This window comes from Paramisgurnus dabryanus, chromosome 20, assembly GCF_030506205.2.
Source record: "Paramisgurnus dabryanus chromosome 20, PD_genome_1.1, whole genome shotgun sequence".
Taxonomy (NCBI): Eukaryota; Metazoa; Chordata; class Actinopteri; order Cypriniformes; family Cobitidae; genus Paramisgurnus; species Paramisgurnus dabryanus.
The window spans coordinates 2137190-2164188 of NC_133356.1; the positions used below are offsets into that span (position 1 = coordinate 2137190).

The following is a 26999-nucleotide window of genomic DNA, read 5'->3' on the forward strand; positions in this document are numbered from 1 at the left end:
AAACGCTTTCACCCAGAGGAAAAGAATTGCTCAAGCCTCCAACGGGGAAAAGAGGTAAAATGCGAAGAGAGGGAGGATGGATGGGTGCGACTGGGGACAGATGTGGCGGGTGATGATTTATCTGACTGTCTCAGACTTTTCCCAGAGTAACTCGGTGCGGCGGCAGCCACGCTTGCATGGGATAAACAGATTAAGCGTCCAGTTAATTAAAGGGGCTGCACGGATGACCCGAGACCTTGAGGGAAGAAGCGGGTTTAATGGTACTGGTTAGTGACTAGATACACAATCAGGGTGTGTGTGAAGGGTAATATGGTTAAATGAACTTGCTCTGTGATACTGGAAAGGGATAATGTAAGTCACATCATGTCACCTGAATGAAAAGATGACTGTGGTACACTCAGACACAGACAGTGCAGCCCAAAATGTTGTCATTTAATCACCATTGTGTCATGTGACCCGTAAAATGTATGGGACACTTTTTACCATAAAATAAAAATGAATGGGGTCTCGGGCCGTCAGGCTCTAAAATGTCCGAAAAGTTAAGTAAAAGTAGTTTGATTTATGCAGTGTACTTCAAGTCTCCAAGATTCTGACACAAAACTATAATATTACTTCAGAAGACTTGGTGACAAATGTAGCGTGCATGGACTACTTTTATTTTCCTTCTAGATTCTGACATTTCGGACCGGAGAGCTCAACTCTCCTTTACTTTTATTAGATGAAACATAAGACATTTTTCTTTCTGTGTTCGACAGAGCAAAGTCATACGAGTTAGGCGATTACATAACAGAGCGATTTCTTTGAAAGAAAATGGAGGCAGAATGAAATGAGGCGCTGCTACGGGAAACAACTTAAAGAGCAAGGATTTTGATGGTCCCGTCACGCACCCTTGCTGAATGATGTTTGCATACAGTGAAGTTAATTGTCTTGATGACAGCAAATTGCCTGATTAGCATTTAGTTGTCTTTCATTGAACATTTGTATTCTCTTTGATTACGTACTATAATAACAGTTGTCATGCATGCCTGCTGTGTGTCTCCATTGCCTGACCTTGGTTGGTTCCAGTTGCCCGAGGCAACAATCTTGGCCCAAAGGCCTCTGTAGCATCAAGTACCATGGGTCAGTCCAGTTGCCGTCCGGTAAGGTCAGGGGGCTGAACTGTGTAACCTCACAGTTATGGTTTGCGATGACAGCACATGCAATGCTTTCAGACGATGTGATTCTTGTGGCGTCTGGACGTGTCGTGTTAGGCTACTTTTGACCAATCGGGAGCTCTGGTTCTCTGTTGACCTCTCATCCGGAGGACAGGATTGGTGTAGACGGTCTTATTCACATAACCATTTTCCTTGAACTGTCTGTGGGGTCAAAGAATGTTGCAGAAGTTGTTTTTAAGCTAGCATGACAGTTGTAATGTCAGTTTATGTCAACAGGTTGAATGAGGCATCACAACACAAGACATATGGCATATAACACAAAAGTGTTTTAACATTTGTTTTACCTCAGATTGCTCTCCTAAAATTTCTTATGAAAGTATAAAATAAGCATAAAGATGTAAAATGAATAATAATTAGGTTTTTCATTAAAAACTCAGGTCTTAGTTAAAATGAATCTGTGCTGGTTTGTTTTAGCCCTTAAGGTGGCTTTCATCCGCACATGACAATTGACGGACATAAAAAGAGATGACATTTAGAGCAGGGCTCTCCAACCTTTTTGTGAGCAAGGGCTATCGCAATAGATAAAACAATCTGGAGGGCTAGTTTTTATATAGTCTAGTATAGTTTGATATAGTTTACTTGTTGATATGTTTTAGCATTGTTTAAAATGTTGACACATAAAATAAGCCATCTAATTTAATAAATTATTTAATAAATAAATATTAAAATTGATGCTATTAATAGATTGTGTTTGACTCTGTGCGGGCAACTTGGTGCCCACGGGCACATGTTGGAGACCACTGTTATAGAGAGTGAAACAAGGCTGATTGGGGTCTGCGGATGTGACATTTTTGGATGTGATATGAGCTTTGGATATGTAACAAATTTGAGCTTAAGCGACCAGATCAAATGCGACCCGCTGACAGAAAATTAAACAAAACACTGTGGAGGTGAAAATTCGTAATACTTTTTTGTTTAACTTATTAGTAATCAATAATTTTTAAAGTGTTCAAGTGTTACTTATAAAGTAATAAATTATTAATTTAATGTATTTGTTATTTTTTATCTTGTCTTCGTGGCTTTTTTTCCAAAAATATTGTCTTTTTGTCATATATGCACAGCTGTTTAATGTTTTATTCATGCGCCTTCATTTATTTACTCCACCATATTGAATATTTGTAAAAGCTCTTGCGCTGCTTTACTGGAATCAGCTTCTCCCCCATGCCACTAGGGGGCGAATGTCTGAATGTCACGTGAAGTGATATAGTTGTATCTATATGGACATTTTATAGATTAATTTAAACTAACACTTGTTTTTGTCTATATTTTACCCAATCATAAGCAACACCCTAATAATGACTATGTTTACATGGGCACCAATACTGTGATAATTTCCATTAATCAGAGCAAGGATGTAATCGCAGTAAGATGGCTCCGCTCCAGCTAACCTCTTCTGTTTACTTGCAGTTTTTATTTTCTGATTATTCGTTAATAATTGTGTTTATTATTCACATAGCACAATGCTATGACGAGTTTTTACGTTCATTTGTAATTCTGCTATTATCCACTAAATGAAATTTACTTCTATGATTATATAAACATACAAATATATCAAATGAAAGAACAGACACTCTGCATTTAACTCTTTCACCGCCATTGACAAGATATCTCATCAATTAAGAGAAAACACTTCCCCGCCAATGACGAGATTTTCCGTCTTTCCGCAATACCGCTATTATCCACTAGGTGGCTAATAATCCGCAACTTTTTAAACCCCAAAGTATTGCCCTATGGCAAGCGGCTGCATGTCCGTGTCTGTTTTAAAGATCGCTCTGAATGGGATCTCTATGAAAAGTCCGTCACAAAAATGGAATTATCTCTGCTTTTTGGTGTTTTTGCAGAAACCTACCCATATTCAAAAGCTGATTACAAAAGAACCAATGAAGGTAGGATGAAACGTGTTTTTTTGTTTGAAAGAAGAGGGTCTGTTCTTTCATTTGGTTTCATATTGTATGTTTATATATTTAAAGAAGAACATTTTCTGAAAGGCATTAAACTTTGGTAAAAAATCATGAAAAAGCTGGCGCTGGCTGGCTACTTTTTTTTAAAACCGCAGGCGGTGAAAGAGTTAAACAAACAAACAGAAAAAACTTTTATCACCTCTTAAATATGGCTAACTTTCTTCAAAAATACCAAATTTGAGAAAAAAGCTGAAATAATAGCATTTTTCTAAAGCAATTTTCTTAGAGTTCAGATTTAGAGCGATGATCAAAACATACACAGAGTTTTTAATGTTGTAAAATTTGTGACCCGTCACGGAAACCAGGGACTCAAGTCGGCAGCACAAGTTTCGAGAAAATGAGAAACAAAGTTTTTTTTTCGAAATTTGTGATTTTCGTTTTATTGCAGAATCTGTTAGTTGAGATCACGAAGAAGCCTCTCCATGTTTGAGATAGCAGTTTTTGTACATTTAAAAGCGTACATTTTGCGGTTAAAATAGGCTTGTTTTTCCGGAGATTCTAGCGTGCAGCGGGGGGCGTCATTGTCTGTGTGTATATTTACATACTGTATAAGCTTGTATTTTCGCCTCCGCCCCCAAAGGGAACAGCGTGACTACTAAATAAGGATAGTTCGCCCAAAAATGAAAATAATGTAAGTAATGACTCACCCTTATGTCGTTCTAAACTCGGAAGACCTCCGTTCATCTTCGGAACACAGTTTAAGATGTTTTATCGTTAGATTTAGTCCGAGAGCTTTCCCCTTCATTGAAAATCTATGTATGGTTTCCATGTCCAGAAAGTTAATAAAAACATCATCAAAGTAGTCCATGTGACATCAGTGGGTCAGTAAGATTGTGTTGATGCATCGAAGATACAGTTTGGTCCAAAAATAGCAGAATTACGACTTTATTCAGCATTGTCTTCTCTTCCGGCTCGAGCGTGAAGTCACGTGACTGTAGTGACGCGCTGCCCTGTTCCTCAGACATGTTTGCTAAGTTTTTTTTTTTTTTCAAACTTATAGCCTGCGTCTCCCCAGACTGTAAAGCTCGGGCGCACAAAACAAAAGAAAAATAAAAGAAGCTGGGGCGGAACAAATAACAGTCAGCCGCATCGTACGTCAGCCGCGTCACTGACTTTATGCGGCGCCGCAGTCGGATGACGTCAAAGTACCGCGAGAGCTCTTCAAGAAATCTTACGGAGTAGTTTAATTTCGACTCGCTCTCGCGGTACTTTGACGTCATCTGTATGTCAGTTCTTGCAGCGCAGCATGAGTCCAAACACACAGAAGTTACACAGATATCGTTGTATTCTTCATATAATTGGCTACATGTTTTGTCTATCAATATTTTCCATGAAGTCATTGGCTGATGGAGGAACGAGCGAGCCATTGGTAACCTCAGGATGTCACGTTTTCGACGGCGCTGTTTGGATGATCTATTATACTACTTCCCTATTTTAAATACAAACTTTGAAGGCGGGTTCATGTGTTTAACGGAGTGAAAGCTCATATACCCTTACATGTTACGATTTAAATAGTCTTCAGATTATATATTATATTGTATTACCAGACATTCATGCGAAATCTGATGTAAACAATCTATATTTCACGGATTATACGCATTTGTGGACAAATTCATTGGATAATCTGAACCAGACTGGATTCGACTTGTGATCCCCACAAAGGTAAAGAGTCATGTTTATTTTTGCGGGTTGTCATTTGGTCATAAAATACTACATATGATGCTAGAACATCTCAAAAAGGGTTTTACAGGGGGCATGGCTTAGCTAAATGAGATGTAAATGAGCCCTATTGTCTCCCCCAGCTGAAAAGAAGAGTCCCTTTCGTCTCGATTTTCTCGGTTTGAGTATTTCTGAGTTCCTATATTCAAATGGCCACAACTTCTCCAAATCTTATCAGATTTCCATGTGTTACACATCGTTGGAAAGCTTAGAAACTGCACTTTCAGAATATGTGAATAACTCAAAATGCCCAGATCCGACTTGTGTCCCTACTTTCCGTGACTGGTCACATTTGTTTTTGCTCTCGCAAAAACTTGGCATTGGTAGGGAAATGTTTTTACTTAATTTATGAGATATCTCGTCAATGATGGGGAAAGAGTTAAACAAAACAAGAGCATTCATCTTGTAATCGCTCTTTTGCAAACATGCAGTTTTTATTGCAGTTTCAATTTAATAATTGTGTTAAATTCACATCCTTCACCTCCTCTGCATCAGCTGCATCAATAACATCATTCCCATGCGGAATCTAGATGCGAAATTGCTGAATTTGCCAGAATTAGCTAGCTTGTAGTCTTAATATGTTTATTTAAAACTTGAATAAGGAGCATTTTTTACAATTTACCTAATTGTCCGACCTCCTCGCTCACTTTCTTACGTACATTCAGATTTTTCAATCACATGCATCACACCTGAACGCCGGAAATGCCTGAACCACTCAATTTACGCCACCTCAATCGCGTGCATCCTGCTGAAGGATGTCTATCGCGACTTTGCATTGATTTAACATGTTTATCACTCACACATAACGCTTCATTTGCGTCTGGTGTGAATACCATATTACAATGTGTTTAAGCTATACAGTTTTATTTACAACATGTGCATTTGCTGACTATAAAACCCATGAGTTGCTAGTATTATGCTCTGCCAGTTGAGCTACAGCAGTGATTGCTACTGTATGTCAGAAAAGTTGTTTAAAGAAATGTAGACTTGATGTAGGCAACATTCTCACCCACCCGAAAACTCATTTACACACAAAGGAAAAATTGTTGTGCAGGTTTTCCCACACACTTCAGCGGTCCAACCGCAGTTTACATTTGCACACTTGTGTTTTAAGCAGCATAAACAGCTTCGACTGGCTTCAGGCTTTCCCCAGATGGTGTTTGTGCTCTACTTTAATCTGCGCTGATAAAGACCTGGAATACAATACAACAGGAGCTTTGTGAAAATCTTCACTAATTTAAACTGATTCTGGATATATAAAGTTTGCTTTTCAGGACACATAACAGGCTTAGCTGTACGTCACTCAAAAGTGCTTTGCGTAGGATTTCAAAGGTCTCCAGTTAGCTATGCAACCAATCCCACAAAAAGGGCACAACAGATTTGCCCATGAATTTTTAGAGAGCAATAACTGGTTATGATCAGCATCAAGATTAACATTTTAAGATGGCATTCTCTCATTTATGGATACACACTCACTCATACAGCCTTAAGATGTATGAGGACCTCTCATAGACAAAGTGGTTTTATCATACTAAGATAATGATGTTAACTATACCCTAACCCTAAACATAACATTCACAGGCAAGCATGTTAGTTAGCATGTATGTACAATAAAAGTACCTGTCATTAACTCACACTTGCCCGTAAGTACTAAATAATTAAACTGTACATTCATTTGTAAGTACAGTAGTGTTTGTTATTAGTTATCATATATGTACACTATAAGTATGTATCTGGTATTATCCAGTAGGTACTTATCTAGAGTTACATAATAACTACCAAGGATGTACCACTGTTAAGTACAGTAATGATACCATTTAATGACCATGTAGATACCTAAAAGTACCACACATTTTTCTGTAAGTACAACATATTTACCATATATGTACAAGGTAAGTACACGTACTGTAAAATTAAGTGCTACCAAAATAATATTTACTTTGACTGGTCTGAATGTGGTCCCACCATAGATTGTTGTATTTTGTATAGTATAAAAGTTTTTATGTATAAAACATAAATATATTTTATTTTTGAATACAGTATATTGCATAAAATATCTCGAAAGATTTTATAAGTTTTACCCAACTACTAGAGGACAATTTATCCCCCCTGCACACAATTTGAGGATGAAAATGAGACTCGGGACTAAATATAAGATTCATTATCTTTTCCAGCGCATAAAAATGTGGATTTGCATAAAGGCATTAGCACAAGTTGTTAACATTGACGAGCTCTTAATTGAGATACAGTAATTTCCCCCTCTTAAAAGCAACATTAAGACCTTGCTGGATATGAGCAGAATGTATTTTCATTGCAGTTTCTAAACTGGTTATTTTGGGGCTGTTATATGAAACATGGCTCTTTATTCTCATTTTTCATTTTCACTTGACACATGACCAGCATGGAAAACAGTCACCTATATGTCGGCCACTCTCCACACCTATTTAACATTTGCACATTTTGTTCATATTTTAACCCTTCCCCCCGGCCAGTCATTTAAAGCAATAAATCAGCCTCACAGTACACTCAGGACACACTTAAATGCATTTCTACACACTTCTCTTCTCTCACGGCTCACCGTACAACATCATTCGCTCTTCTGTTGACGATGGAACCAGATCGCCATCCGGTGGCCAATGGAAGAACTGGGTTCTGCTTTATCCTGAATGGACCTGAGAGTGACAAAATCATCCATATTGAATCTGAGTATATCAAACAAAGAAAGTAGAGAGAAGTGTTTGAGCTCTGTTGTGGCTTGGGAGTGCTGAAAGGCTTGCTCTTGACTGTAAGACGTTTCTTTATGTGTTTGGGGATAGTTAGATGTTTGGAGGGTTGAATAATTGCATATTGTGCCGTTTAGAATAGGGTGAAGCCAGGCAGCTGTCAGCCTCTCTCTCTTTCTCTCTTGCTTTACCTTACACCCCCTGTTAACAACTGGAACAATTCCTGTTTTATTGAAGTTTTGAAGTGTGCCAGTACCGTAGGCGAGCTTCAGTTTTGTTATGTTGTAGACCTTGAGTAGCCTGCTCTGAATCCCAGTGAAATGGTCTTTCTGCCTACATAGACAGCTGCCTCTCATGGTTTTCTAGCGTAAACGCAAGTTCATACAGTAAGTGACTGAATTGGAGCACACTTTGTAGATAGCAACAAATAGCCCTCATTGAATGACACTCAGTTTATTCACAAGAACAACACGGTACTCTAATAGGCACTGAAAAGCACAAACATTTAGGGTAAAACGCTGAGTTTTATATCATATTAGCCTTTTTATATTCAATGCATTTCAGTTTAAGATGAACTATAAGTACAGTCAATGCCATTTCTTTCACCAAGCATGTTGCATTACATTCTGGGATTGCCTTCTCAACAAAAAATAATGTGGCTGCATCCAAAATGGCATACTAGGTACTTATTTTGAATAAGTGAACACTTAACAACCCCAAAAATAGTATGCTCTATATCATGGGTCTTCCTCGGGGGGTCTGCGGCAGAACTGCAGGGGTCCGACAAATGATGTTTAATCACAAGCATTTTCTTGTTAAAAATATGTACAAAACAGTACAACCAATGTTCCATTTAAGTTGCACACATGCATTGAAGCATTGTGAAGGTCCCGCGCGCAGTGCAATTTTAGCCTGCAGACAAAAACAAAATATCTGAAGACAAGGCAAGCACCCACTCAGAAATTAATCCTCAGTAGCAACAGAAAAAAAGTTACCTCTGCATTATAAAGACAGGTAAATCATATAGGCACGTTTGTCTTGCTTTCAGAATGTTATTTTGGAATCAGTACAACTTTCTGTCCCCTCATCTATATTTCTGAACTTCAGGTTTGTTAATGCTGTAAAGCGCTCACAATACATCTGCATTATAAACTGTGACAAAACTATCGCTCGCATTTCAAATCAATGAAACTCGCGTCGTGTCACTGATGGTGCAAGATTCATAGTCAGATTGAATAGCGCTTATCAAACATGTTGCCCCAAAGATGATGCAGACTCAATGCATGTTGTTCTCCTATCAGATAATAAACTTGCGTAACTTAAACTCTTGACAATAATGACCCACGACTATGAGAAAGGACCTCAGAATTATAAAATAGCAGTATATGTGTGTGTGTGTGTTCATCAGCAACACACAGAGAAGCAAAGACGCGTTTGCAAAGCACTCCACTTCATAAAATGACCTGCTTTTACAACAGAATCTATTACTGTACGTCTGCACTGATGTCTTTGTGCCATTCATGATCACTCATCTTCATAAACCAAAAGCTCAGGGTTGGGTAAATGTGTAAGTGTCCATTTCACAGTAAATAAAAATCCAGCCTCTCGTGCCTTACTGCTTGCTTAAATTTCTCTGTTTTTCACATTAATATCAGGGGTCCCAGCTTCATGCCTCTCTGGGGTCCCAAAAAACGCTGAAGACCCCTGCTCTATATACTTGTAGTATTGCTGGTTTCACGCCGTATTGTAATTACCGTTATATTGAGATGATGACACATAACTGGAAGCTGTTCACGCCATCGGACTGGGAATTATGCACATCTCTTTAGCAACGGTAACATTATTGGAAGCTTTAAAATACATGACAAATCAATGCTTCTACTTAACATTGCAGCAGACAGAAAGCATGTCAGGTAACAAATAAACCTATTGGAAGTGGTTTCTCATGAGGTTGCAGCGGCCATGCGGTACAAGTCGTAGCTCTTAGAAAACTCACTGTCTATAAGCTGTAATTATGAGCTCAACGAGGATTTTACACCTATACAATAATTACAATATGACGTGAATGCACCTTATTAATGTGTGTAGTATGAATTAAATCTCCACTAGTGTAGGATGTGTCACGTCATCTCCATTCACATAATTCCCTCACATGCGGGCACACGGGATAGTACTGTAAAGTGTCCATTGAATGCACACTTGAGAATTCAGCAAGAAGTAGGTCATCCAAATACTTTTAGCCTACCGTTTTATGGGTAGTTTGATTTCGAACATACTTCTTTTGTTACATATTGTTGTCTTTGGCTAAAATTAGGTATATTGAAAGCAGCAGAAGTCAATGGCAGAGCATTGCATTGTGGGTTTGATCCCAGGGAAAACAAAGTGCATTACAAAAAAATATATTTTATCAGTATATACTGTAAGTGGACATGTATCTGCCTAATGCATACAATTTTTGCATTGAGAGCATGCATTTAATGTCTTCAAATGGTTTAAGAAAAAAGCGGTGCAATATTGGGTAAATTGAATTGGATTTTACTGATATGTGTCTGTATTTTCATTAGTTTTTCCACTGTGCTTATAAAATGCTGTTAATCCGAAAGCTGTCAATTCAAATTGAATGTTTTATTGTGGTTCATGAACAGAAGTTGTACTGTTATCATCATCAGCTAAACACTTCACCTCAAGTTCCTCCAGGGTGACTGAACCGGCAAGTCACTTTAGATAAAAACCGGCCTGTTAAAATACTAACCCTACTGGACATAATGAGATCTTATTTGACAGTAAATGTTTCAGAAAAGCCTTTTCCAGATTAAATTCACCTGTTCTGCCCCAAAGGTGTGCTTATAGCACAGCCCAAATGTTCTCAGGATGGCAAGAAAACATCTGCAGAAGAGAGGAAAGATGACATTTCAGAATTAATCTTAATTACAGAATTAATTAGCTATGTTTTCCTGCTGCTAGTAGACAGTCGGGATAATTGCAAGTGTCTGGCAATTATGAATGTTGGGATGGGAAAGCGTTTTGTATGTTGATTCGTGTACTGACCGAGATGCTGGCTGATTAAAGGACAGAGTTTGAGACTCTTCTTAGCTTTTCATCAGTTAAAAGGCAAACATCACTCACATCGGCTCTGAAGGGAGAGAGGTTACCATGGCAACAGCCGAAATGCTATATGGTGATGCTTTACGGTATGCATACATTTAGGCGTTTACATTTAAGTACCAATGATGCGATTTGTCATATGGAGGAAATATTACAAGAAGTGGGTATACCAAGTTTACACAATTCTGAATCAATACCTGTTGAGAGAGAGAGAGAAAGTTAGTTTATTATAGCATATAGAAGAGCATTCAACATTGTTAAGTTTTAAATGAAATGATATATTTTAAATAGTTTTTTAATGTTTCGAGAGATGTGATTGAACAGACTTCATTTAAAAGATCGTTCCACCAGAAAGTACAGTAGTGGTGAAGCGGGAAAGAGGTTTAGTGAAGGTATTACAAGGCGCCGCTCTTTCACTGAACGCAAGGTTCTGGATGGGTGTAGAAATGTAGGAAGTTGTGAAAGTATGCTGGTGCAGTGCCAGTGAGAGTTGTAAGAGGATTCAACTTCTGTAGGAACACCGAAATGACTAAGAAATGTTAACAGCAAGATGATGTAAAACTGTGTTAAATTGTCAATTACCACCCTTCTATGACTTATAGTATATGAAAGACAGAAATAAGCGCAGTTATGATAGCAAAACATGTGGGAGAGCATTGCTAGAATATAAATATATTGCAATACGTAGCATTTAAGAATTAACATTAAATCAAAACTCAACAACAGATTTGTAAATGAAAAGGTTTAATAACAGTATTGACTTAAAGTTACAGTTACAGTTACATGCAAGAAATGGTAAATAATACATGTACAAATAACTGCTTCCAATTTATTACCTGATAGTGTAGAGAACAGTTTATAAGAAAGAGAAAAACTATTGACACCTAATGGCCTGAACCACAGAGCTCAGGTAAAGAAAAAAAAACAAAACACTGCAAAAAATGATTTTTGTATTTAGTATTTTTGTCTTGTTTTCAGTAAAAATATCAAAAAAATTCTTAAATGAAGATGCTTTTTCTTGATGAGCAAAACAACCCAAGGAAATAAGTCTAGTTTTTAGACCACAAAAATATAATTTAAGTGATGTTGTACGTAAAACAAGCAAAAAAATCTGCCCAATGGGGTAAGCAAATGTTTCTTGAATTTAGTGTTTTTTTGATTACTCCATTGGCAGATTTTTTTTTCTTGAAAATTATTTTTTGCAGTGTGGAGCTCATAAAGACCAGCACAATTAAGATTAGAGCATCTCCGAAAATTAGTCCAGCCTAGAGATTTAAAGGGCATTGATCAGGAGTTCAGTAAGGTAAGGCCGTATCTTCCTGATGTTGTGTAGCATCACGTTATATAACATCATACATACTCCTAAGTTTTCGGACAGGTTATTGACGCCTTTAAATGCTAAAAGGCACATACAATCTTAAAGGATGCAGACCATCCACTTTATCAGTACCAGCATAGGCAACCTACAGTATGTCCAGTACACATCTTGTTTCTGTTGCCTTACAAGCTTTGAATATAAAAAGAAAAAGGCCACTAATCCATTTTCTCATGCGGTTTTGTTTTGTGGTTTGTTTTTGTTTCGCATTATGTAAAGTGGTTGTGTTACAGTATGTCTCATATCTGTGACTTTACCTACAGTACTGTGAAAACAAATTTCCTCTTAAGGACAATTAAAGGATCTATCTATCTATGTGTGCTTGTTTACAGTATTTCTACTGTATTATTTCTTATGCAGGAAGCAAGGATTTTCTTGAAGTATTTAAACAAAAACTTTTAGAAAACTACGTTTTCAGTGGTACGGTAGCAGCAGGATTCTGCTGACATTGGCTTAACTTAGCACCCCCTTACATAGGTTAAATGTTTACTACGCTCGTATTTAAGTTTTTTTGTGTTTTTTGCTGCATCTATTAATGTAAAGCTGCTTTGAAACAATGAAACAATATTGTGAAAAGCGCTATATAAATAAAATTTAATTAAGGATCTTAATGGGATAATTTATCCAAATGCGTTCCTTTTGAATCATTTTATGCTAGATTAAAGGAATAGTTCACACAAAAATGAAAATCCTGTCATCATTTACTCACCTTAATGTTTTTCTTTATGTTGAAGATATTTTGAGCACACCCATCAACCTCAAATGTATTTGTTTTTCCTACTATGGAAGTCAGTGGGTGCTGTGAACTGTGTGCTTATCATCATTTAGCAAAATATATTTTTTGTATTCAACAGAATAAAGAAACTCATAACATGAAAGTGAGTAAATGAAGCCAAAATTGTCATTTTTGTGTGAACTATCCCTTTAATCTACAGTAGGATAAAATGCCTCAAAGGGAATGCATTAAAATAAATGTAAAAATAGATTTTCAGGGACTTCAGGTCTTGCATCCCTCCACAAAGTGTTCTTTCTTGGGCTGTAATGGTTTGTCATAGCCAATGCACCACCATGCAGGAAGATGTCTTTAAAGGCGCTCTAAGCAAATAATGTGCGACGTCACTTCCTGTTGATGTTTGAACTGTTTTCAAACAGACAGAGCGTAGCTAACTCCTCCCCCTCCCTTCCGTGCTTTCATGAACGCGCCCAACCCCAAATCCTTCTTGTCGTTTATTGGCTGGAATACTTTGTTTTGTTTTGTGCTGCTAGGTTTGGCCATTTGTTGATATTGCCGTTTGTGAAGCCTGGGCTGTCTACAGAGATCGCGTTTTTTTACAGTTTGATCAGCGGACAGGCAGCAAGCAGATAGTGAGGAGATGTTTCCGGTATGTAACAAAAAATGTTTTATGGTCTAAAATGTTTCAATTCGCTTAGAGCACCTTTAAGTTTGTGTGAATGCAAACGGCCAGCAGACTCAGGAACAGTGCGCTGTTTGCAAGGGGAGCCAACTGATAACAGTAATGACCCGTTGGCTTGGTCACTCAAGCTTGTGAAAAAGTATCAATCTGGACACCATCAGAATAGGTTTTCAGCACGACACGTGTGCACACACACACACACACACACACACATTCTATAACCACTGCGATGAATTGGTGCATTACCATCACGGTGGTAAGATACTGCCACCATCACAGCCCTCTGTCCAATATTTGGTATTTATTTTAGTGATTTGTAATCAAAGTTGATATTCATTAAATCTATTCAAAACAGATGAGAATAAAATCTTGCTGAACCATCAGTTTATCCTGTAAACTTTTGTAATAGTATCCCAATAAATCAACCGCTAGGTATTTTATAAAACATAGTTTAATGCTATTATGATTCTCAATAGGATAAAATCCCCTGTAGACACAAACAGAACATTTTCCAGCTTTCCACACAATTTTTCTTTTATTGCACCAGATCAAAACATTATTCTAATATCCAATGCAAGGCCTCTAAAGAATAAAATATCTCAATAAAAACTTTTAGTCCAATAAAAAGAAATGAAATAAAGATAAAAACATCCTGCAGGATATTTGAGTTCTCCTTCAGTTTATCCAATAGGTTTTGTTGTAGTCTCAGAGGATGTTTTTTTATTTTATTTAAAATATAATATAATTTCTTTATTTAACCAGGGAAGTCCATGGAAATGTATTTTTGGACAAATTACCTACAGTACATGCAGTTTAGATCTCCCTAAAAAAATACTGTGTCTTACTTTTGTAAAGTCCTAATAATAAGTTTCCTGTTTAATAAGAATAGCTATTAATGTATTTCCTTAATTATTCTGTGGTTTTATTGATTCATTTATCTGCCAAATCCAACAGTGTGCACAGTCTCAAAATATCAAGCATTTATTGTAGTAAAAATAGCTATGATATTTTGGTTGTTACCATGGCAATCTTTTCCCAAGGCTTGATTTTTTGGAGAGAAGTCTTCAGATACTGCACATGCTGTATGTGTGTATTTGTTGTAATGTATGGACATATGCATCTAAACGGCTTTAAGGGTCTGACTGTGGTCATGATGGTCAATTTTAAATGGCCAACACACAGAGCGGTTTGTGTGTCTCCCGGATGACTCACTGTCACGCCAGTGGTGAAGCACAGGATCAAATGGCACAAAATAGACTTCATTTCATCAGACATCACTAGAGGAGCAACCTGTAGTCATGGAGACAAGACTCCAGCTGGTGGCTGTCAGGTCCCGCAGTGTTTGTTTCCAAACGCTATTAACCAGAGCAAAAATTACTTTAGAGTCAGGTCAGTAACTAAGATTAGTTACTAATCGAAATATTAGTAACTAAATTAAATCAGTATTAAACAATGCAACCTTTATTATATCATCTTTTGTTTTTTGTTTTGCTGATTATTTAATTCCAGAAAGTTTTTTAAGATTGACAGGTGCAGGTACAGGTACAGTGTCAGAAATAAAGGTACAAAACTGTACCTTTTCTGTCACTGAGGCTGTACCCTAAGTTTCCGTTTGGTACCTTTACAGGAATACAAAACAGAATATAATTTTGGGTAGATTACCGTACCTTTAGGACCTACATTATAGAAAAAAGTCAAAATATGTACCCTAGCTGTAAGGGGGGCAGCAAACTTTAAAAAGGTAATTGTATGGACCATTAGGTAAAGATATGTAAACATTTAGTACCAATATGTACCTTTGAGATACTAATGTATGTATTTTTGAGGTACTAATAAGTTCTCTTTGTTCCCAGTATGTACCTCTGAGGTATTAAAATGAAATCCTTGGGTGCACAGCTGTACTTTTTGAAAGGGTACAGCCCCAGTGACAGAAAAGGTATAGTTTTGTTATTGTTATTTTCAATTGGGTTAAAAAGGGACGAGCCCAGCCTGCTGGGTTGTAATTTAACCCATTGTTAATTTTAACCCAGCTGCTGGGCTTGTCCTTGTTTGACACAACACTGGGCTGAAAATATCCCAGCATTTTTACTTGTTGTAGTTGGTTTTTTGCATTATGTAGGGAAGAGAGGGGCACAAAGTAACACTTTTGGGCTTTGGCTCTATCATTTAAATCATATTTAAGTTAAATTAATCATTTTTTATACAATCAACACACACATCTCTGCTACAAATGAACACTTAAAGGAACAGTAGATTGTGGGCAAAACTGGTACTGCAATCACACAACTGGCGGCCAATACACAACATGACAACATAAACATCAGTTGAGGGCTGCAACTCCACTTTTTAAATGACAATATCCTGGCCAGACCACTGTTGTCAGTGATATAAGTCTTTGAAATTAAAATGATTTCTTAATGTCTAGTGACATATAGGGGCCTTTTTATGATTCATCGATATACATTTCTTACATACTGTTCCTTTAAAGTTTGTTTGTGGGACCTACCTTTGTCATACAATTACACCAAAAGTGACAGGAGTGCAAACGTTACCCCATAGGTGAGGTTCATTTTAACAAACAGAGGGTTTGTTGTAACACCTGCTAGAAAATTTTGTTTAAACACAAATAATTCAATTAAATTCTGTCTAAAGGTGGATATTGTTTATATTTCTGCCTATAATAGATAGATATCCACACATTCATCCATCCATCATCCTTCATCTAACCATCCTTGTGTTATGCAGCAATGCATAGAAAATAGATTTGTTTAAAAGGGCAATAAATCGTAATTGTGAGTTATTTCCTTTGATATTGTATTAACAATTATCATTTTGATAAATAGTATTTAAATTGTTTTTATTTCATTATGATTGTAACACTGTGTGACAGCTAACCCGCTGTGTAAAAATGCTTTCAATCCTGGTGTAATGTTTTAGGTAACAAGACAGTGATTTAAATAATATAAGGTTGGATTTGGTGACTTACACACCCAACTCAGAAATACAAAAACATAAGATGAAGAAATTTACTAAGAGTAGTAAAAGACCAAAAGCACCGATTAATCGGCTCTGTATAAATATGTAAAGAAGCCGTGTTACTATTAACCCGGCGTTAGTTTGTGTCCCACTCACCCCTACTGTACTACAATCTCAATTACTATTGAAATGCACTGAATCAAATTCATTGCTATCAGTTCCTGGTAGATCTGTACACTCCTAGAATGCACACTTAATAATAAAGGTGCTTCACAATGCCATAAAAGACAAGAGTTTTTGGCTGAATGTTTCCATAAAGAACCTTCAACATCTAAAGAAACCATTTTGTTTTTGAAAAAGTTCTTCATAGTGATAAAATGATAATGTGAGGATTCTTGCTGTGAAGACCCTTATAAGCAACATTATTTTTGAAAGTGTAAGATACCTTTGTTAAGAGGCAGCATTGCTGATATAATTTAAAGGGAATGTAATCCCAGAATGCACCACTACACTCTCAGTGAAGAAGATGGTGTGCATTTGCTGTGTATTTTAATGCTTTTTAGTATGGCAACAAAGTTTGACCGCACCTTGCTGCTATGATGAGCACTTTAAACGTATGAGGTTTTATTTCATGTATGCTGCTCATTTAAACCGTACAGCAAAGCAGCTCACTAGGTTTTGGAACGGCGCCTGCGAGTGCATTTCATCATATTAAAAAGAGAAAGTGATGAGTAAATCAGTGGACTCATTCTTTTGATGAATGGTATTTTTTCTATCAAACAAGCCCAAGCTTACAAGTGCAGCGTCCTGTCCTTCATGCTTGTTAACACACTGTTGGACATTGATCTTGACAGCAAAAAATATGCAGTGGGCCTAAAAATCGTCGTATCTATGCTAACAGCTGGGGGAGATATAAAGTACTGTCTTAAATCAATCTTTTATAAGAAATGTGTTCAAAATTATATTTTATTGATTTTACAATTGATTAATGACAAAGGTTGTTTGCTTACATATTATGAATTTTTAAAGAAATGTATTATCCCAATATCACCAAAGAATATAGTATTGTATTTAGTGCTGTTCCCGCTGTTTTTTTTTAGACTATTAAAGGCTAATAAAGAATCTGACAAGAAGCTAACCTTTCAAAAAGATATCCTTTTAGATGGGATTAAAGATTTCAGATGTAATAACAATTTTTTAAAGCTTGGTCCTGTAACATGTAGAAGCAAACAATTTTGGGGAAATCTTTGGCCTTTAGTTTGGACTTCCAATAATAAGTACTGTATTACACCAAAGTAAAATCATACATTTAATTTTCCCAACTAACTAATTTCTTCCAAGTCGTAAAAACTACCAGGACTATGGAATATTACAATGCGGGGAATTCTTCCTTTTGAAAGGATTGTATTTTTATACCCTTTTTATTCGTTTCAATTTTTGTTGATTTTTTCTTTTCTGTTTTTTTTAACTTGTATTAGTTTTACTTTAAATGTTATTTGCACAATGTTGTTTACAATCTATGCATAATGGCCTAAATAAATACAAATATTGCATATAAAAAGAAAGTCTTAGGCCACCACCACAAGCTTTGTTGTTTTAGCAAAGTTTTAATGTCCATCCATATTTATTTGTCAGTCTTTTTAAGTACAAACAGAAAATACAGGAAATATGTATACAAAATTAAAAACAAAACCTTTTTCAGAAGTAAATGTCTTCAGTCAGTATTTAGTGTTGATCTCTCTTGGCACTAAACACATCTTGAGCTTTTTTAAAGAGACTGAAGTCCTGAAGTCATTCGATTAGAATTAGAAATAAATATTTAATTTTATTTAGGTTTAAGAGATCCTGCTATTCCTCAAGTGAAAGGGAAGTTTCAGCTTATACTTTTATAATGTTTTAATACTACATACAAATGTCCTGTATTTTCTGGTTGTATTCTAATAAAGAGACTGAGAAATAATGATATATAATCACTATACAAATGCAAAAACAACAAATCTAATGGTGGCCTAAGACTTTTGCACAGTACTGTACTGTAAATGTGTATGTGTGTAAAGGATTAGATGCTATAATGACACACATTACAGGATTGTTTCGGGCTTCCCGTCTGACCTCGTGTTGGAATGGGAGTGTGTGTTTACAGCAGATTACTGAAGCTTTTTGAAATGCTAGATCTGCTTTTATTTCTCTTTCATTTCCCTCGTTTGGGCCCGTACTTCCTCTCCCGTCTACCAGATATTCTGTAATCCATGACACCTGACCTACGCTAGGCCTCAGAGAAACTGTTGACATTTCAGATCAGGATTACAGCGCTGCTTTAAAGATTACCCAGGTCACTGTTTGTTTGCTTGGCTCCTGGTGAGGCAGGAGAGGTGTAAGATGTAAGCAGCCTGCCGCGTCTTTGTGTACTCTGTCCAGCAGGTAAGCTGGCATCCTCCATGCCCGACTGTGCGGATTAAAGCCCATGGTAATGCCATCAGAGAAAGCCATTTCTGCGGGGTTGGCTTTATTAAAATGTATGAATGTAAAGGGTGTGGTGCAGATAAAAAAAAAATATTATTATGTAAACTTGAATATTATTACTTTACAGTGTATCTGTGTTTGGGGACACACAGGGACAGCATGAATTTAGTAAGACCTTCTTTATAGCTCAGTCGAGCATTGCATTAGCAGGCTAGAATCATGACCTTTAATGCACTATAAGTTTCTCTGGATAAAAGCATCTGTCAAATGCATAAATGTAAATTAAATCCTGATATATTGCTATTTTTATGTACAGTATATAGTTTTAGGATAATTGATCCTTCGCTAAGCCACGATTAGCATTGTGGCGTCAGGCCAATCGTGGTTTAGCAACATAACTAGGCATAGGGGTCTGAGAAACTTGGAGCAATCCTAAGTATCCTAAGAGTTTGGACGGGGTGGTGGATTTTCTCCCTTCCCGAAACTTAAATCCCAAGTGGAGGAATGCTGTACGTGGATCAAGCAGTGTGGAATTCACAACTAAATATCAACAGGATTAACAAAAAGACATACGCTTGCTACAATGTAAGCACACGCTATGTTAACTGGCTAGCAAATAATGACGGTTCTTTGTTCATAATGCATATAATGAAACGTAAAATAAGATGATTAAAAGGCAAGACGGAGGATGACTGACATACTTCAAAAATATTTGTGCATTTTGGTATTAGACAGCCTATCCCTGAGTACCCCAATCCGATCGCGGCTCTCCCAGGGTCAGTTCTATAAGCGGGAGAATGTTATCTTTGCAAAGTGGTCAGGCTGATGTCTTGTGTTTATTCCACTGTTTGATTTATAATTATTAAAGTATTATTTTCACAAATTTTACCCTGCTGTGCATGAACAAAGCGGTTCCTCAATTTGTGTGTTTTCCATTTGAATGGTCAGCGTATGAGGCGGCTGCTTGTGCTGAGACCTAACGCTAAAGGCTTTAGCTTTCATTTTGATCTCAAAAATCCCTTGAATGCATTTAGCAGTCCCTTTTGTCTTGCTCTCTCAGATATTTCACCTGTTCGGCAAAAATTACTAACTATCTTCTTGGGAATGTCTGATAGCTGTGCATGCATACATACTGTAATAGATTTGCCAGGTGCAAAAGCTTGACTTAGTAACTAAGGAGGGTGGGGCTTAGCAAAGGGTCAATTGACTTAAGTGAGTCAAGTAAACCTTCACCATTATCTGAACAACAAGTGCCTTAATGTAGTCTCTTAATGTACACATAAATACAAATTTTCAATGCATTGCAAAGTTTAGGATACATGCAATCACTTTACTAAGAATCAGCCGTTAAAGGAGGGGTGCGTGATTTTTGAAAAACACTTTGGAAAAGGGAGTCAGGCTGTCTACCAAAACACACTTATGGCCATTAACTGACACCGTTCCCTGGGTTGCGTATGTGTGGGGCGGGTTTCAAAAGAAGGTCCAGATTCTATTGGGGTAGGGGCATGTTTATTTAGGTGATTTCAAATGTCAACATTGGCTTTCTGAGATCACGCACCCCGCTTTAAAGGGATAGTTTACCCAAAAATTTTAATTCTGTCATAATTTTCTCCTCCTCCTGTTGTTTAGCACACAGCTGATTGTAACCATTGACTCGCATAGTAGGAAAACAAATATTATGGGAGTATTGTGATTATGGAGAAGATATTTTGTTAAATGTTGACGATGCCTATTAAATTCCACTGTATTTGTTTTTCCTACTATGGAATTCAATGGTTACAATCAGCTGTGTGCTTTCCATCATTTATCAAAATATTTTTGTGTGTTCATCACAGAAAAAAAATCATACAGATCAGCCTGATCTCATGAATTTCCGTGGAATAGTCACAGAATTTTTTGCTAATTTTTCTGTAGCATTCTCACGGATCTCCGCATTTTTCCGTGGCCCTGCTACGGACTGTCTTTTTCCGTGGCATTCTCACGGATTGGTTACTCAACTGTTTTGCCCTATTTTCTTATCATTTTCGCTTCAGTTTAGGGTTAGATTTACATAAAATGACATCCCTACCCAACTCTAACCCCTACGCCAGGGACAATTGTTTAAAGTTTAGAAAATATAAAAGAATAAATCAGAAAAAATTGTATAAACCAATACTTGAAGTGACATACTAACGCAAACACCAAATTTAACCCTAAACCGAAGCGAAAATGGTTTGAAAATAGGAAAAAGCAGTTGAGTAACAAGTCCGTGAAAATGTAACCGGAAAAAGACAGTCCGTAGCAGGGCCACGGAAAAATGCGGAGATCCGTGAGAATGCCACAGAAAAATTTGCAACAAAATTCGTGTCTATCCCACGGAACTTTGTGAGATCAGGTTGTACAATCTAGAACAACATGAGGAAGACAAAATTCTTTTTGGGTGAACTATCCCTTTAAATTAAACTGAATCATATACTGTAGATAAATCTGTGCATGTAAATGTATTCAGTGAGACTCCGTCATCAATCTCTATATCTTTCTTACACATGCACACAGTTCAGATAGACAACCTACCATTTCCACTTGCTCTCATATGTACACCAGTGGCCTAAAGAAGATTTGCCCCTTGCAAGAAGGCAAATAATAATCAAGGTCTTGGATGTTGTCAGACTAACAGGCCACCCGGTGTTGCATAGCAACAGAGATTGCAGGAGTGATCCAGAAGAGAGGTGACGTTGTGTGCGAGTGATCTGTGGACTGTGTGTAAGGGTGAAGTGTCACACAATTGATCTCTATTTTTCTGTCATGCGGCGCTGCCCTCGTCTGGCCAGGTCTTTCAGCCGCAGGCGTTGTGTAGGTTATGCGCTCAGATGTTTTCACTTTTTCTCTTTCCTGTCTGAAGAAGTTCCTACGCTAAACGCATACAGAGCTTTATATACATTTATATAAAGCTATTTCCAGATGTCTATAGGGAAAGATATCTGCGTTTTTAAGCCCAGCATTGCTTTTACTTTTGCCATTTTAAGACACCGCTGACCTTACGTGTCTTCACAGTGTACAGTAACTCGATACCAGAAAGTTTTTGCTACATACATATAAACCATATCTCTAATTCTGGGGCTTGTTAAACAGTATACTGTTTGTTTTCTAAGCTATTTGTCTTATGTATAGGATAAATCTTAATGCAAATGTAATTTTTTTAACATGTGCAGAAGACGTGACTGAGGTGTATATTGGGAGTTCACAGCAATTGCATTGCCCAATTTGCGTCATACGTGTTATCCAGCGAATGACGCATATTGGGTTGTCTTTGCATTGACTCTGTATGTCTCTGGATCTACTTGCGCAAATAGTCCAGTTTGCTTTTGATGTTCAGAAACCATTAGACTCTTTAGCAAGTGTACAGCAATGTCCTGACAACCACCCACTACGTAATGTGGTGCATAGTTAAACAACACTTACATTGCATGCATAACAGTAATAATCATAATATGAAGCTGGTTAACCAAGTCAATTCTTTTCAGCTGGGTTGTGAAACCTTAAGGTCCAGATTCACAGACAAGGTTTAGGTGTACAGTAGTCAACGACTACAGTGGATGTTTAAGCTGTGTATGAGTTGCATTGGTTTCTCTCAATATGCACACAGTTATAAAATGTCTTACTCGTGGTTTGATCTAAGCCCTTTCTGTGAAAGCAGGCTTAAGTGTTTAATTAACAAGCAGAAGAACGATTTGTATGCAATCTGTAATCTTTAACTTAATTGACTTAATCTTTTGGCATAATGTGTATTTTAGAGGAAAAAGATGATAATTAGAAATGCATTATTCATCATCTGTTTAGTAATAGCATCATAAAATATGTATTTCTATGGCTTCATGTAGTTGTATTTTCTCCTGTTTTCGAAAAAGCAGAAGCTGAAATTGGAACAAACCTTTCATTGACCTGTTTTACCGCCGCCTACAACACATTAACATATTATTACCTCCGCTAACAACTAGCCTGATTTTCATTGAGCTGTATAATTAGATGATGGATATAAACTTTCAGAGCTGTGGGAATTGCATGTTTCAGCTTTGCCTTGAATATTTTTCTCATATTCTGTATAATGCGCCTCACCTAGCTAAACAAACATCATTATAATTGTATTACTAAAGTATTTTAACTGCTAGTTTATGTTGTGTTAGATTCTCTATGTGTGAGGTATTAATTGGAGGATAGCTTAGCTTAAGTGTAAATAGCTAATTGTGACATTTTTAATTTTATGTTAGATGTGCATCTATATATTAAAAGCTTCTTACTAAAATATAAATTTACTTACTAAGTATATCATTTTCTTTTTTGTAATGGATCACACAGCGACAACCAACTGCTTCCTTTAACTTTTATTTTATTTAAAATTATTAAAGTTTTAATTAACATACATCATTTTTATAATATAGTACTCAATATAGAGTACTATATCCTCTGTAGGATCAGCTATGTCTGGCTTTATTTCAAGGTTTTTTTTACTCCCAATGGACTACCCACAGGATTTTTCTACTAAGAGTTTTAGCTTAACTTAGAATAACATTACTTTACATATATATTACATTATTTCTCCGCTCACTAGTACGGATCAATCTTAACAAAGAGTCCTGATTACATTTGCATTTCAAACTATGACAGCATCTTTAGCACACAACCCTTGACAGAGCTGACAAATATCACATTATTTCTTCATCGTTTTGCACGTGTAGGTCCAGAAAGCTGTTTTCAACCATGATAAGTAAATTACTAAAGTGGTGATTGTTTTATAATAACGTTTTGTGTTTCTGGTTTCATGTGTTAAAGTACTGATCAATCTACAGATTATTTAGTGCTCTAACACATCATAAATTTGACTTCTCAGAGTTTTTCAATAATAAAAGTAAATCAGGTTTAAATGTCAGGAGTTCCTGTTGGGACGAAAATAAGACTTGCTACTCACTCGTAATACTGTTCCATTATGTTGAACATTTATATTATACTAATTTGATTCAATTTAATTTTCATAGTGTTCATACTGTAAATGAAAATGTTTTATTCTTAAAAATGTTATATTTAATATTTTATTTGTACTGTCAGGTTGCTTTTGAAACATTTGATGAAACTGAAATTTAAAATGAAAATATAATTGAATTATTTTTGCAAAGATCAATGACAAAAATATGTTTGCAGTAACAAGGTAATAGTCATGTATATTTACTAAAAACAAGTGTAACACAAACATCTCTCTTGACTCATTTGAGTCGATTCATTTTAATAAATGATTTAAATTACTTATCTGTCCAACACTGAACTCATGAGACGTCTGTCAGTCAGTCACTCAAAGCCAGGTGAAAAAATCACAGCTTTTTTACAAAAAGGACAAGAAATGATGACAGTGAGTGTGACAGGTAACATATATGGATATTAAATATATATGCAGGTCACTTTTAAAGACAAAGGTTTTGACATTTTGACACATAAAATAGTTTTAAGCACTTTCTGTTCACATGGGTGGGGTAATATTTACTGTTTGTGTATGAACATCAGCCAACACTGTCTTGATATCTGAAAATCCATCTGAATGGGGGGAATAATGTACCCCCCCCCCCCAATGAAGGGATCACAGAGCATCTTTATTTTTACCTGTGTAATCTTTCCACAAGTAATTTGACACAAATTTGTATCTCATTTGTAGAGGTTTCTAATGAAGGTAAATCAGTAGCAAAACTTGTGCTTGTAAATTTTAATTTGAGAAATGCAAAATAAATATTTGTGAACAAGTACTGTACTAATACTTATTTTGCATTTCTCAAATCGATGTGAAAACTTGCAAAATCTGAAGTTGAATGTTGAGATTTGCACTCGTGGACAGTAATCACAAACTTGTGTTCTGATTTTAAAGTTGCAGACAAATGTGTAAACTAGCACTCATATTAAAAGATTTGCTGTACAAACACAAAGAGGCACAAACAACCTCTCAAATCTTTCACTGCACTTTCAAATCAAGCTTTGATACTCTTTTTGCCATACCTGTTTCAAAACAACTTGTGCACTTGAAACTCAGAGGTTATTTTATTTTGCAAGTGAGTGTAAATATTAGTGTAAAAAAACAAATATTTATTTAGCAAGTTCTTAAATTAAAATGTATAAGCTCTCAAGTTTGGCTACTGATTTACCTTTATATCTTATTTTAAATTTGACCACCTCACAAACACACATAGTACAGCACAGATGCATTCATACAGAGCTTTGATGAAAGCGGTTCATTCGTTTGTCAGTCCATTATGTTGCACGTAATGAAATCATAAACACGGATGAACTCGACAGCACTGAATGAAAGATTATGGAAATGACCAGCCGCTGGCTTTTGTGCACGTTCCCTTTTCTCTTTCATCAAGCTATGACCAGGGATCTCACAAACACTCAACACAAAGACAAAAACTGCATGGTCCTCCATCCCCTTGTAATTTCTTAAAAATCACAAAACACACACAGTTTCTGCCAATTTCATGTTAATCTTGGGTTCCAAAAAATCTTTCATGTTTTCAGATTTAGAAAAGACAGAACAGTCTTTACTTTTTTTCTGAAAAGGCCTGATAAAGATTTACGAATACAACACAGCTTTATGTTTGTGTCAATGGCGAGGCTACATAAGTGCCCGGATAGCACTGGCCCACTCAGATTGACGGCTGGCCCACCCAATCAAAAGAGACACAAAATAAAAGCAAAAGAAATCACACATAAATGATAATAATCTCTTTAATAATTCACATCATTTTAGAAATAAGTAACTTTTTTTAGTGTTTCTAAACCTTGTACATTAACCCCCCCCCCTCTCTCTCTTAATAATGCTGTACATATTGCCAAAATTGCAAAGTGCTCTTATATATGAAACGCCTTCGTAAGATTAATTTATAAAAGAAGAAGCAACCATCGAACGTCCAGCTCATTCATCAAGGGCAATGTATTTCCCCCAGGCTGGCACACCAGATTTCTTCATGTCAGTTTTCCCATCCGTTTGTGTCATCGAGTTGAAAATGAAACTGGTGACTGACAGTTTTGATGGCGTTCATTGAACCCGCCTCATGCACTTGGCTGTTTGCGTGTTTGAAGCATACTGATTGAAGGCGGTTATTATATTTGTGAATAGTCCATTATGTCCCGGTGAGTGTTCGGGGCCACGCACAAGGGCCCGCTCTGTTCGTCACTGTAGGCTTGACTTGATTGATGTAATCGGGGTTTGTTATGGTTGGAGAGAAGGTCGTAGACCTGGGGGTGGTTTAGAAAAAGTGCCGTACCACACAGGGCTCGGCAATTAAGCTGTTTTCTTTCTGTTCATTAAAAGTAAATTAGTCACTGCTACAAGAGGAGCTGTCTTTATCTAATTGCTATCCCCTGAGTGCACCAACTAACACCAAACATTGAATGTGTCGTCAAACGCCATTTCTCACCCTCTCGTTCTGTGTGTCTTACAGGGGCGACGCGGAAAAACTGGAGAACCCGGGACTCCAGGATCACCGGTAAGACTTAACATTTTTGTTTACTCCATCACTTATTTTCAAACTCTAAAAAAGATGTCATGCCATCCTCTGCCTACATAGGCAGCCAGTTTTGTCTGTTGATATTTTTAGCTGATGAAATAATTAAATCTGCATGTGGATTTGCTCTGTGTTCGCCAGTGTTGCCATAAATATTTAGTTTTCATGGAGAGCATCTTGTTTTCTGTGGATGGTGCAGGTACTGTATTAAAAGAATTTGAATTAAAAATGAAACCTTTAAAATTGGCTTAAGGCAGACATGTATTTTATTATGTACTTGTGCAAACTTACCGTTCGGTTCATGTATGAAATGCTGCTTTCAAGTACACCTGGGAAACCTGTAGCATCGAATTAAGAATTTGTTATTATGACATGTAATGCGTCCAAGTGGGAAAATAACATAGCATAAACCAATTAAAACCATGGAAAATCTAACAAAAACAGATTTCCTGTGAACTTTAATGATTAAAGCCACATTAGTTTATGCATGGGGCACACTTAACTTGATACACTTCAGGAGGTTCA

The 26999-nt window shown here is 36.6% G+C and overlaps 1 protein-coding gene across 1 annotated transcript in view; it reads left to right on the top strand.

The window, feature by feature from the left end:
- The window catches only part of LOC135786557 (uncharacterized), a 218573-nt gene that overhangs the window by 99669 nt on the left and 91905 nt on the right, over window positions 1–26999 (top strand). The window contains exon 14 of the mRNA XM_065296017.2: window positions 26412–26456. Within this exon, the coding sequence (XP_065152089.1) occupies window positions 26412–26456 (45 nt within the window). The remainder of the gene's footprint in view (window positions 1–26411; window positions 26457–26999) is intronic.